General features: G+C 43.6%; 1 protein-coding gene across 1 annotated transcript in view; it reads left to right on the top strand.

Annotated features, from left to right (window-relative positions):
* CDC27 (cell division cycle 27) overlaps positions 1-13,437 on the top strand; it is a 54,272-nt gene that overhangs the window by 5,324 nt on the left and 35,511 nt on the right. The window contains exons 2-12 of the mRNA XM_040435092.1: positions 2,016-2,091; positions 2,970-3,117; positions 6,495-6,620; positions 7,649-7,746; positions 7,909-8,066; positions 8,406-8,617; positions 8,743-8,854; positions 8,944-9,059; positions 9,694-9,793; positions 9,939-10,143; positions 10,520-10,692. Of these exons, the coding sequence (XP_040291026.1) occupies positions 2,016-2,091; positions 2,970-3,117; positions 6,495-6,620; positions 7,649-7,746; positions 7,909-8,066; positions 8,406-8,617; positions 8,743-8,854; positions 8,944-9,059; positions 9,694-9,793; positions 9,939-10,143; positions 10,520-10,692 (1,524 nt within the window). The remainder of the gene's footprint in view (positions 1-2,015; positions 2,092-2,969; positions 3,118-6,494; positions 6,621-7,648; positions 7,747-7,908; positions 8,067-8,405; positions 8,618-8,742; positions 8,855-8,943; positions 9,060-9,693; positions 9,794-9,938; positions 10,144-10,519; positions 10,693-13,437) is intronic.

The raw sequence follows: 13,437 nt of genomic DNA, 5'->3' as shown, positions 1-13,437 counted from the left end.
AGGACCTTGGAGAAGCACAAAGATACCTAGTATAAGGGACAGAGGAGGACACAGGAGAGAACTGATTATCTATCACCATTAGAACACCCTGCTTATAACTGATTATAGTATAAGGGACAGAGGAGGACACAGGAGAGAACTGATTATCTATCACCATTAGAACACCCTGCTTATCACTGGGTCTAAACTTTTCTAAATTCCTATAAAAGTTAATCATTTAATTACTGATAATGTATTCCACAGCCCTAGTCGCTTGGGAACACGTCACCATTGAGGCCAGGCAGCATTGCTGCAGCTGCGCTTATGACCCTGTTCCACCAGCTTACAGGAAAGGGCTAGAAGACCGCTGAAGGAAGCTAAAACAGTGGAGAGCAGGTCAAGTATGACTTTGCAAACAGATCCGTACAGCAGACTGCTATCACTAGTTAAAAATGTCCAAAAAGCTGAACAACCTCTTTAAAGGTCATTGATATCTGCTTGGTGGGATTCTGACAGCCAGGACCCCCGCCGATCAGCTATCTGAGAGGGGACACCGGTGCTCCTGTGAGCGCTGCAGCCTTCTTGCAGCTTTCCCTAGGCCAGAGACAACACGTTCATCTGTCACGTGGCCTAGGCGCAGCTCGATCCTATAGACGTGAATGGGGCTGAGCGGACCAAGCACACCGCTATAGAATGTACGGCGCTGTGCTTGGTAAGTTATGAGAAGGACGCAGCACTCCCAGGAGCACCGGTGCCTTTTTTAAACAGCTGATCGGTGGGGATCCAGGGTTTCAGACCCCCACCGATCAGATACGGATGATCTATCCTGAAGATAGGTCATCGGTATCAAAGTCTCGGAAAACCCTATTAAGCCACAAACAGGATGATGTGAGCAGGTGTAATAAACGTTGCATCGCTCCTATGAAATGCTGAACAAACTATGGCCCAGTTCACATTGATGGTAAAAATAGCTCATTCTTCACACGGGCAGCTTGGACCACTTAGCTTTAGTTTAACCATTGTCCTGTATGGAGGATGAAATGCAGAACCTTGACATTTACTAGAGATAAAATAGTTTGTGCTGTTTTGGGTTTAGTGTGAATTGGGCCTTGAGATACATTGGAAACCATAATGAGGGATGAGTGGGACGCACTGCTAGCTCCTTCTTGTTGACTTGGAAGCGTAGGCGGTCAGGTCTTCAAGAATCCTTCCATGGTATAACAATGTGCAGTAGACAGTGAAGATTGGCAGAGAATTCATGTTGGATCCGAGTGGCCGAGAGCAGCTGTTAAGTAGGGGCACCTCTATCCATATATAGTTGCTGGTCTGCCACATTCAAGTCAATGGGGCTGAGCTGCAATACCAAGCACAGCCACTAGATGATGTATGGCACTGCTTGGAGAGCTACCAGGAGCCCACAGCACTTGCCAGAGCTTTGGTAAGCATAATGGCTCCCTGAAACAGCTGATGTGGTAATGATGATCTATTCTGAGGATGTCATCATTATCTTTACCCGATAACCCCTTTAACTTCCTCATTTGGACAGCAAACAGCATTGCTTGGCTTTCTCAGTCAGAGTTTTGGGGGACAAAACACCGCTGCATTGGTGCACATGACCCCTGTCCATGCTGGAAGTTTACCTGTGGAGACTGAAGCACAGTGAAGATATTGGTGGACCCATGGGGCCGGAGCAGGTAAGTACTTGGACAGGGCAATGTTCACACTGTGTTGGCGCTAGACATCAGAACTCTGTATCTCGCTCAGTATATGGTCAATACACTATTCTATACAGCAAAGAAAAACTGTTATGCCAAGGCATACCCACACAACCTATGCCCCATGGGTACATGATTTGCAACTTTGAGCTTAGGCTGTGTTCACATGACACGGACTGTAGTTACTTCTGTAGTCAGACGGCCGCAGACAATTTACAGATGGGCGTTTTTCCCATAAAGGTTTTATATGTGAAATGTTTCCCATGCACATTTATATTATCTGGATGTTTTATGCGCTCTTCTTTTTTTCTGAACACCCAGGCTGCTATATGGCAAGCACTGAATCACTACGCCTACCGAGATGCCGTGTTCTTGGCAGAAAGACTTTATGCAGAAGGTATGTTATGTAAATGAGTGTATTCATTCCTGACTCTCCAGGCTGAGTATTCATCGCTTTCATCTTAAGTAAGATATTACTACATTATTCACTTTGCCCCACTATGCCCCTGCTATGGAGCCCATAGTGAGGGCATGTGTGCAGTGCTGAAGTCCTGCCGCTGCCAGTAGGGGGAGCTTGGTGCATTGCAGCTTCCATTGGGTTCAGTGGGGGCTGTATAAATTGCTCTGCTCCGAGCTGCTCTTAGTGTACATCCAGTTTTATAATATGTGATAGGAAGCAGAGGAACTAGAGCTTTATGGGGGAGAAATATCAATGTATTTTGACAGAACACTTTCAGAAATATGGTGATCAGAGAGAGCAGGCAAAGTGGGCGAAAGTTTAACTTCTCCACAAATGAAATATTTGTGTAAATATGTCAGAATTCACAGTGGGGGCCATTGTGAAGTTTTACTATTGGGCCTTATAATGTCTGTACAGCCCTGACTGCATGTTTGGAATCCAGGTGGGTTTATTCACTTTGGACAACCCCTGTCCAGCAGCGGTGTTCCCAAAGGATGACCCACCTGCACCCCAGACAATCAACTCTTTACCCTGGGATAAGTGGGCACCTACCATGATGTCATGTGGATCTACCAGCCCACTCCCATTACTAGTCTCTGCTGACATCTTGGAATATATGGCAGCATTGTTGAGGGGAGAAATTGCTCCTAAATCAAGGGTAAAAGGGGGGCAGGGTACTTCTGTACCCCGTGCTATAATGAAAGGCAGTGTCTCCATCTAAGTAGGTATGTTGCACTCTGGCCCAGAGGGTTTTGTGCAGACTTGGATGGAGTATGTACCTTGAGTGTCATCTGAATCTGTTCCCTTTCCTTCAGTGCATTCAGAAGAGGCATTATTCCTCCTTGCCACATGTTATTACCGCTCAGGAAAAGCGTATAAGGCTTACCGGCTCCTGAAAACCCATAGCTGTGCCACCCCGCAATGTAAATATCTTCTTGCAAAATGCTGCGTGGACCTTAGCAAGTGAGTCTTTCCTTTTTGTCACTTACCTTACGTGTAGTCTGATCCAGTGTATTAAAGGGTTGTCGAGCTCCCTTACAATCTGACAAACTGTTTCTAAGCGGCTGAAAAAAATAAATAATAATTTGCGGTTAGCCAGTGGCGTCATGTGCCAGTGGATGAAATGCTTTACATTGACAGAAAGACATGGTCGGGACTAGTGTTGAGCGAACTTGTGTTTTAAGTTCGGCGTCTAAAGTTCGGGTTATCGAAGAATCTCGTTATGGATTCTAAATTCCGTTATGGTCCGTGTTGGCGGAATCCATAACGCGATTCTTCGATGACCCGAACTTTAGACGCCGAACTTAAAACACAAGTTCGCTCAACACTAGTCGGGACTTTAAAGCTGGCCATATTCATGAAATAACAATCTAATATGTACGGGGATGACTTAATTGTCTCCCAGTGTCACCTACGAAATAAAGATTAGGCTGGTTTGCAGCCACAAGAGGAAATAATGTACACAACTGTCTTATCATTCATGGTGAGATGGCTATATATGTAGTGTGGCCAGCTGGCTTACATGGAGTGGGTAGTGCATGACACAATGTATCTGGTGTTTGGAACCTATGAGTCGTGCACCACCCTCACAGGCCCTGCTGGAGAGGGGTATTCCCATCTCTGACTTTTATCGCGTATCCCAAGGATATGCCATAAAAGTCGTATAGATAGGGGTCCAACCTCTGGAACCTCTCTGTTCACTTCTACGGTAGTTCCAAGGATAGTCATGCAACTGCCATATCTCCATACACTGACGTTGTCAAACAGGTCCCCATTCTCAAGATAGATGCAGGTTGAGGAGGTGGAACCTGAATCTCTTTGGCTTCTATGTGATGTCCTGTGGATATTCCATAACTCTCAGTTGGGAATACCTCTTTAAGGTCTGCACCACAGGATGTTCTGTGGAGTGTTTAAATTAAAACTATTAACTAAAGCGGTTCTCCCTAAGAAATAATTTACATAAGTATCTGATCGGTTGGTCCTGGAGACAATGGAGCGATGGTTACATGTACACTGACACTACTGAACTCTGCTTCTCTCCAGCAGACCCCTATATGGAGCAGCAGTGCATGTCATTCATTCTAGGGACTCTGTTTTCGTGATAGGTAGGGGTCCTATCAGTTGCCTATCCCTTATCATGTTTTCAAAACCAGAAGTGGATTCAAAAGGTAGCGGACATACAGATGTAGCCAAGCCATGGTTAACCCGTTAAGTAAACAATGGGAAGAAATTGGTAATTGACTTCTTCAATGGATTTGAATGGCGTTTGTCACCAGATAACACTGTGACACGTGATATCAGAGTCGATTTTAGCTTGGCTACAGGGAAGGACATACTCCATTCTGTTGTATGCATTGTTGTATGCATTTCTGGCTTTGGATCAAACCTGCAGTGGTGGTTTTACCCTAATTCTGGTTTCAGGCACAATCATTTTCGTATCTGTGGCCAGCTCAAGAGTTAACTATGTTTTTCCGGCTGCAGATCCACCAATTCCCAGGCTCCTCTTTTGCTATCTATGATGGCCATGCAGCTTCTCAAACTACCTTGTACATACCATGCATTTAGTAGCACTGTCCTGCTGCCCTCAGATTGGAAAGCTCTTCCCATGTGAGAAGTGCTGGCCAATACAAGAACAGGGCTGAAAAGTAAGAAGTGTCTCGGGCTGCCGATGCACAGGTATTTTGAAAAGCAAAGCGGCCATCTTTTTTTTTTTTTTTTTTTAACCAGAGTGTCCAATGACCAACTTACAGTATTAATCGCAGCCATTCAGGCAACATTTTAGAAAAACATTGCTACATTTTGCATTGTACAGTCTTGATGCCCAGACTATTGCAAACGGCCTTGAGTATCAGGGAACATTTAAAGTTGGTCTCTGGTCATTGAACCCCTAAGATGCCAGGGTTAGTAGCGATCACAACATCTAATGCCTTGTTTAGCCTGACCAGTTGTCGGGGATCACCTGATAAACTAGTGGAACGCACATTTGACGGGTGAAATTATTTATTATCGTTTCTGGTCAGAAACCATGCATCTGTATGAGGACGAGTGATCGCAATAACCATCACTAGTCCTCATACTGTGGAGGTGATCACTGCATGTAAATGCTGCTCTTCACCTCACAAACAAGCAGGCTATTGTTAGGAAGGAACACTTTCTTCCTGACAGTCGTCTGCTCATCGGCACACGTAAAATGCGCCTTAAGGACACCAATGGGTTAACGTGGCAACTGGGGGCCTAACAAAAGTCTCCCACATCTGCCATGAGCTTCTGCCTATTAGGCTATTGCAGAGGCATAGCCTAATAGTTTGCCTGTTAGTGTACCACTGACGGGCAATAATGCTTTGCAGGACTATGTATTCCAAAGCATTATGTGATCAAGTGCTGATAGAAGTTCCCTAGAAGGACAAAGAAGAACTAAAATAAAGTTGAATTACTTATTTGGTACTGCTGTAACTGTAATGAGCCGTGGATTAAAGAAAATGTATTTTTACCGCACAATAAAAACTAAGAAAAAATACATCTTTTTTTTGCACCACCCTAAAATATAAAAATGATTCAATAAATCAAAACATTGTACCAATACAAGCTTCAACCCGTCCTACAGAAGTCAAGCCCTGATATGGCTATGTTAAAGGGGTTATCCCATCTTAGACAATGGGGGCATATCGCTAGGATATGCCCCCATTGTCTGATAGGTGCAGGTCCCACCTCTGGGACCCACACCTACAAGGAGAATGGAGCGGAGAAACTTGGAGGGCGCACTGCGCATGCGCAGCCGCCCTCCATTCATTTCTATGAAATTAATGGGAGCGGTGGCCGCGCATGAGCGGTGCGCTCCCATTCACTTCAATGGGAGAGGCGAGGAGCTGCGCCTGGTGGTGGACGGACCCCGGAAAACCTGGGATCCTACAGCCACAACTCTCCCCGGCTCCGTTCTCCTTGTAGGTGCGGGTCCCAGAGGTGGGACCCTCACCTATCAGACAATGGGGGTATATCCCAGTGATATGCCCCCCTTGTCTAAGATGGGAATACCCCTTTTAAAGTGAAAATATAGTCTTATTCTGCAAAGTACTAAAATGTTAAAATATATATATATATATATATATATAATAAAATTTGGTATCACTATTTTCGTACAAGACCATAGAAAAAGGTTAACGTCTTTTTATGATTAGGTAAACGGAGAATAAAAAAAATAAAGAAACTGGTGTTTTTTTTTTTTTTTCCCCTACAGAATGCATGTGGTATTAAGAGGTTAATAATGTGATATTCTGATATGTGCACAGAATACTCCCTCTTCCTTATTCCACGCAGTGTCTGACCCGTTTCTTCCCTTGCAGACTGGCTGAGGGGGAGCAGATTCTGTCTGGTGGGGTTCTGAATAAACAAAAGAGCCAGGAGGAGATAGTTACAGAGTTTGGAGACTCTGCCTGCTTTACACTGTCGCTGCTCGGCCATGTATACTGGTAAGCTGTCGTGTCTCTAACATTTATTGCAGGATAATGGTTGCACGTTTCACATTTTGACGTCTTGCAGCACACCTTTCTTGCCCCATAATTGCCACTGTTGGAAGGTACTTTCAAATTCAGCTGTAATAAGTCATGGTACAGCCTCTCCTTTATAGTCTGCATCTCAACTAGGTGTTGGAAATGTAGTCCTGTGCTCATTATTTTCTGTATAGGATGAAATCCACACTGTAAGTTATACTTTCATCTTAAAGAAGTTGTCCCAGAATGACTACTTATCTATGCACAGGACAGGTGATAAGTGTCTTGATTGGTTGTGGTTCGACCTTTGGTTCCCCACCAATCACTAGAAGGGGGTCTAGTGTTCCCCATTTGAATGGTGCAGCAATCATGCTTATGCACAGGCACCATATGTAACCACTCTGCGTTGGGCAGTTGGAGGTCCTAAATGAGGGACACCCAAATAGTGTTTGTAAGTGGGTTTTCTAAACCAGACCACTTTCTGTAGGAGTTACGGAAATTTCTATGACTGAAATTTAGTTCAGTTCAAGCAAGCCCCATGTCCCCTGTGTGATGTCACCCTTAGGCCACTTACACACAACCGTAGCAGGTTTGTACAGTATTGCGGTCCGCAATCCAGAAGATCCAGAACAAAGGCACGCATCAGAGGCACTACGGAGTGCTTCTGTTGGTTTTCTGTCCATGCCTCCGCACCGCAGAAACGTAGTGCATGCTCTACTTTTTTGCGGTGCGGACCCCATTCAAGTGAATAAGTCCACAGATGGCAGGCACACGGTGTGTCCCCGTGCATTGCAGACCACAATTTGCGGCCCACAGCATGGGCACAGCCAGAACATGGCCGTGTGCATACAGTTGATTATTGCTGTAAATAATTGGGTTATTGATTTTGTCCCAGAATAGTAGAAATAGTTTTCGGCCACATGGATAACAGCCTCAAGTTACTTGTCTATCATTTCTTTTTTTTCTAAGCATTTGCAGCACTAATTGTATCACTCATGTCTTTGCAGCAAAACCGATCGATTGGCCAAAGGATCCGAATGTTACCAAAAGAGCCTTAGTCTAAACCCTTTCCTGTGGTCCCCTTTTGAATCATTATGTGAAATAGGTATGAGTTGCTGAAGATGCCTCCCACCCCTGCTTGTTCTGGTATTACTTTTGGAGTTCTAGATTGCTGCATTGCCACTAGAAAAGAGAACGTTATTGAAACATTCCACAGTCATACTTTTTGTCTTTCCCTTGTTTGATGTGTTTTTTGTTTTGTTTTTAGGTGAAAAGCCAGACCCCGAGCAGACCTTTAAACTGACCTCCCTCCAGAATTTTAGTAGCTGCCTGCCGAACACTTGCACATTAATGGTAAACAACCACAACGTTATATCCCACAGGCAAGCTGACACAGTATTAATGGAAACGCCTCAAGACACTATAGTAAGTGCTTGTGAGATACGTAGGTGTGTTTTTAGTTATTTTTGTGTTACCTGCGGATTTATTAATCAACATACCAGATTTCAACCTATGCAATGACGTGCAGATTGAATTGACATGCTGCCTTGAAATCTAAGTACGTCAATTGATTTGCAGATATTTTTCTACAATGTGTGGAGGATATTTAGACAGGCATTGTACAAAGGAGTTTTCTACCAGATTTAAATAGGATGTTTTACTTCAGAAAACAATATCTTAAAGGTGTATAATGTGATTGTTAAAATTTACATATATTTTATATTATATACTTTATACTAATAATTGTTCCTTTCTCTCTTGAAGGAATTAAATAGATTAAATCTGGAGTCATCCAATGTAAAATATCCCCTGAACTCTGACTCCTCACTGTCCTACATAGACCCATCTGTTATCTCCCCTGACTCATTACACTTGGGGACAGGTTCCTCTATCTTGGTAAAACAGGCTCAGAACAAACCAAAAAGTGGGCGCAGCCTGTTAGGGGGGCCAGCTGCACTGAGCCCACTCACTCCCAGGTACATGTGTTATATATGTGTTTGTATGTATAGATAGATGTGTGTGTGTGTGTGTGTGTATGTGTATATATATATCAATCAATGTAGTTACAATATTGCAGTTTATTTTCCTGCTATTTTGCCAGTTTTGGAATCTTGCCACTAGACACCCCTAGCCCAGTTGATGGGTCATACTTACAAACCTACAATTCCTCTTGCGTCCTTGATGTGCCATCTTCTGGAACCCCTGCTAAAAAGGTCTGTAATGCTTCCTTATTATTATTGTTGCTTTATCATATCCTACTTGGTTTAATGCTTTCTCCTACCTTGCTGTTGCTTCTCAACAGTCTGTCACCAGAATCAGCCAAGCAGGAACAAAGTCGGTGTTCTCACAGAGTGGCAACAGCCGGGACATAACCCCTGTGCTTGTCGTACAGACTCAGGGTTCTGGACCTCAGACTAGGTATGGGATATTAGTGACCCTCTAGGCCCCCTTTCTAAACCTTTATTCCTCTCAGCATATGTGGGGCAATTACCAGATACGTTTTTTTTTTTTTTTTTTTTTCTCACTGGTGGTTTAGCGATCTGTGCTTTGAAACAATTCTGATTCAATGATGAGACTGGAGGTATGTTTCAGACTACCCCAGACTACAGTATCCGCAAGCATTGACCTTGAACTGCCATTATGGAAATGCATTCATTTACTTTTACTTTTCTTGAAAATTAACGTTGATTAAAACTCAAAAATGGTGACGTGTGCTATGTTTCACAAATTTTCTGTATATATGATCAGATTCGGGCTACATGCACACGACCGTTGTGTGTGTTGCGGTCCGCAAATTACGGATCCGCAAAACACGTATGGCGTCCGTGTGCGTTCCACAATAGCCTTTAATATAACTACCTATCCGCAAAACAGACAAGAATAGGACAGGTTGTTTTTTTTGCGGACCACAGATTCCTGTCCGCATCTTTTGCGGCCCTATTGAATGAATGGGTCTGCATCCAAGCCGCAAAAACTGCGGCCCGGATGCGGACCAAATCAACGGTCGTGTGCATGTAGCCTTATTTTTTTTATTTATTTTTCTTTTTAATAGCACTACACCTCAGGTACTGAGCCCAACTATAGCTGCCCCTCCTAATGCATTACCGCGACGAAGTTCCCGTCTTTTCACCAGCGACAGCTCTACCACAAAGGTAAGACTTTTAAGCATTGGTTATTAGATCTGTATCCTAGAAGTTTAAGTTTAGCATTGGCCATTGTAGAGGGTTTCGGTAGGGAAAAGTCATGTCCAAAGCTACATGTAATAGTAAAACCGCCTGTTGTATCTTTCTGTTACAGGAGAACAGTAAAAAACTGAAAATGAAATTTCCACCCAAAATCCCTAATCGTAAAACCAAAAGCAAAACAAATAAAGGTGTTACGCAGGCCAACATGAACGAGAGTTTAGAAATTAGCAAGCTTGATTCCTCAATCATCTCTGAAGGCAAAATCTCCAGTGTAGGTCCTCAAATCCAAGCACTGACGATACAAAAGGCAGCAGCAGGTGAGCAATGTTTCCCAACAGTTCATTGTATCACAAGGTAATCCGGATGTGGTGCGAAGAAATCCCGATTTTTATATCCCTGGCCGTCAGTGTTTCATATAAAAGAAACAAATCTCTTTTATGGAGGAAATGTAAGGTGTGATCAGTACATTTGTGGTATTTCAGAATAAACGGTTCTTGGCATGTCAGTGATTAACATGAGGACCCTGTTTGGTAACATTGAGATGGAGGGAAAAGGGGGATGCTGTTTGGGAGAATGTGAAGTAAATCTTAGTCATTTGTCGTGTAGACCTATAGTGTATTTAAGAAGACCTGTGAATGCTGCATTATGTTTACGCAAATTGCTTTTATATCTTTCTCCATTATATTTTTATAGAAGGGTTAATGAGCCTCTTAAGGGACATGGGAAAAGGCTACGTAGCCTTGTGTTCCTATAACTGTAAAGATGCTATCAACATCCTGAGCCACCTACCGTCTCATCACTACAACACAGGTTGGGTATTGTGCCAGATTGGCAGAGCCTATTTTGAATTGGCAGAATATCTGCAGGTAAGATGAGGTTTCTGCTCTCACACAATTGTATAGAATTAATTTAGCAGATTCACGTGCATAAGGCTGCTTGACCAGATGATTCTGACTGTGCAGTGGAAGATAACTAGCACTCTTTGTCTGGCAGAAGTTTTAGGGTATGTTCACTCAGCTCTGGACTCAAATCCGTTAACAGTCTGTCTTCAGCTTCATGTGAAAGGGCTTTTTGTAACCCTGATTGGGCCGCATTCACCTATGCGCTGTGTACTCTGCCAGTCTGTTCCAGCGGAGGAACAGAATGCCGGAGTTCACTGTATCCGACATAGCTGGATACCACCATGCACAGTCGGGCCCCTTTATTCACTGTAATGGGATCTGACTACTTTCCGGCATATATGCTGGCTTTTGGCTGGACAAAAAAAAGTTACGTGTAGTGTTTTTTTAATTTATTTTTTATTTTTTTGAAAGATGGCTGTCTCACAGTAATTTTCATATACTGTATTTTTCGTTTTATAAGACGTACTTTTTTCCCCTCCAAGGTGGAGTGAAAAAATCAGTGCGTCTTATAAACGCAAGGTGACCCCAAATGTGCTGGCTGCGGCAGCTAAGGAGCTCTCACTAACTGCTCCTGAGCTGCCATTAAACCATGGGCGGGCAGGAGTTAGCGCAGGCTGGCAGCAGAGCCTTCAATGAAGCCTCCAGTCCGTGCATACATCGCGGCACTAAGCAGCACCTTGCGCGGGCTGGCAGCTTCGCTAAATGATGCCGGCAGCCCGTGCTTCTATTCATGACATTTAGTATCGTTGGGTGGGCTGGTGGCTTCTCTGTATGCGCTGTACTGCCCCCAACAAACACGTCATTCACTTACCACAGCCGGAGCAGCAAGAGGATCGCCTTTTTCCTCTGTGCTGTCTGTCCATTAATCCTTAACCAGCCGCTCTGGTTTGTTAAACTAGCGTAATCTTCTGTAGTAGTACTCACTATCAAAGCGGCGGGCAGGCCGTCAGCGTAACCTCTCTCATTCATGCTCCTCCTGCTCCTTTCATGAAGTGGGAGGAGCATAAATGAGTGAGTGAGGTTACGCTGCCGGCCTGCCCGCCGCTTTGATAGTGAGTACTACTACAGAAGATTACGCTAGTTTAACACACCAGAGCCACTGGTTAAGGATTGAATAAACACACGTGATCATATGATGGGGTGTATGAATTCAGGTTTTTTTTATTTATTCTTATGTACTGTTTTTTAGTGTGCTGTAAAATATATATATATATATATATATATATATATATATATATATATATATATATATATATATATATATATATTTTAGTAAAGTTATATGCAAATTACTGTGAGACTTTCAGATTTTTTTGTGTCTACTTATATCACTGAATGGTGGTCAGTGGGCTGGGCTCCAGATTAACTGGTGAGCATCCTCTATTCTATTGTTAATTTATTTTATTTTTTTGTCCAGCCGAAAACCAGCATATATGCTGGACACAGTGACCTGATCAGAGTGCCAGAGCTCACAACGCATATGTGAACCCAGCCTTTTGTGCTCCGCAAAATAAGCGGTGTTCAAGAACGAGTAGTTTAGCTGGCAGCTTATTTTACCGTATTTACATCCACAAAATCAGTGTCTGCCTCAGATTTATGCCGGAAATCCTTTGGTAAATATGTGTCAGATCTGCCATCCAGCAGCTGTGAACCTACCCTTTGGTGCCCTACAAAGGTTCTCTAACATGTTAGCCTTCAAGGCCAGGCAGACGTTTCACCCTCTTCTCACCTGACGTCTAGCCATATATGCCACCAAGCTGCATGATCTGAAACACATAGGCATTTACACTGCACTAAGCTCCAGTGATAGTGGGTGCAGGCAGCTATGTAATAAGGGAAGCAGCGGTTTAGAGCTGTATGGGAGATTTATCAATGTATTTATGCCAGTTGTCTAGGGTGATTGATGCACGCGTACTGGGAAACTGGATGGGGCAGGGGGGCCCATACTATGTTTTACCATGGGGCCCTATTAGATCTTTATGCGCCCCTGCATTTACGGTATATTGAGGAGGATTTGTGATGTCCCTCTCTTTACTGAAGTAAATAGGAAGTAGATTTCCTTCACAATGCATTTTTTAATCCTGATTCAGCCAAGAGGAGGGCAAAGCACTCCCTAAGGGCTCTTTCACACGAGCGGATCCCGTCCGGGTAATCCGCTGCGTGAAAGAGAGCCAAGACCCGCTGCGGACAGCAGAGACACGGAGCAGTAACATGATTGATAATGCTCCGAGCCTCTCTGATCTTTTTACTACAAAATCATAGTGAGATAAAGTTGTCACTGTGATTTTTGTAGTAAAAAGGTCGTCAATTATCAATCATGTTACTGCTCCGTGTCTCTGCTGTCCGGAGCGGGGTTTGGCACTCTTTCATGCAGCGGATTACCCGCACGGTATCCACTCGTGTGAAAGAGCCCTAAGGCTATGTCCACACATGACTGACTGGCTGTAGAAAATATGCAGTGGTTCTGCTTGTAATCTGCAGTAAAAAAAAATGCACCAAAATGCGCAGATTTCACTCTTTGCTCTGGAAAGTAGCTAGTAAAATCGGAGGTATAAATTGACATGCTGCCATCTTACGTCATTTTCAGTGTCAGATTTTTTTTCTGCCACGTGTGCATGAGAATTGCTAAAAACTCCTTCACTTTGCTGGTACTGTACAATGCAGACAATTTGCTCCGATAAAATCCAAGATGGCAAATCCACAGCTATT

This window comes from Bufo bufo, chromosome 6, assembly GCF_905171765.1.
Source record: "Bufo bufo chromosome 6, aBufBuf1.1, whole genome shotgun sequence".
NCBI classification, from domain to species: Eukaryota; Metazoa; Chordata; class Amphibia; order Anura; family Bufonidae; genus Bufo; species Bufo bufo.
This window is presented reverse-complemented; position numbering and strand designations above follow the sequence as displayed.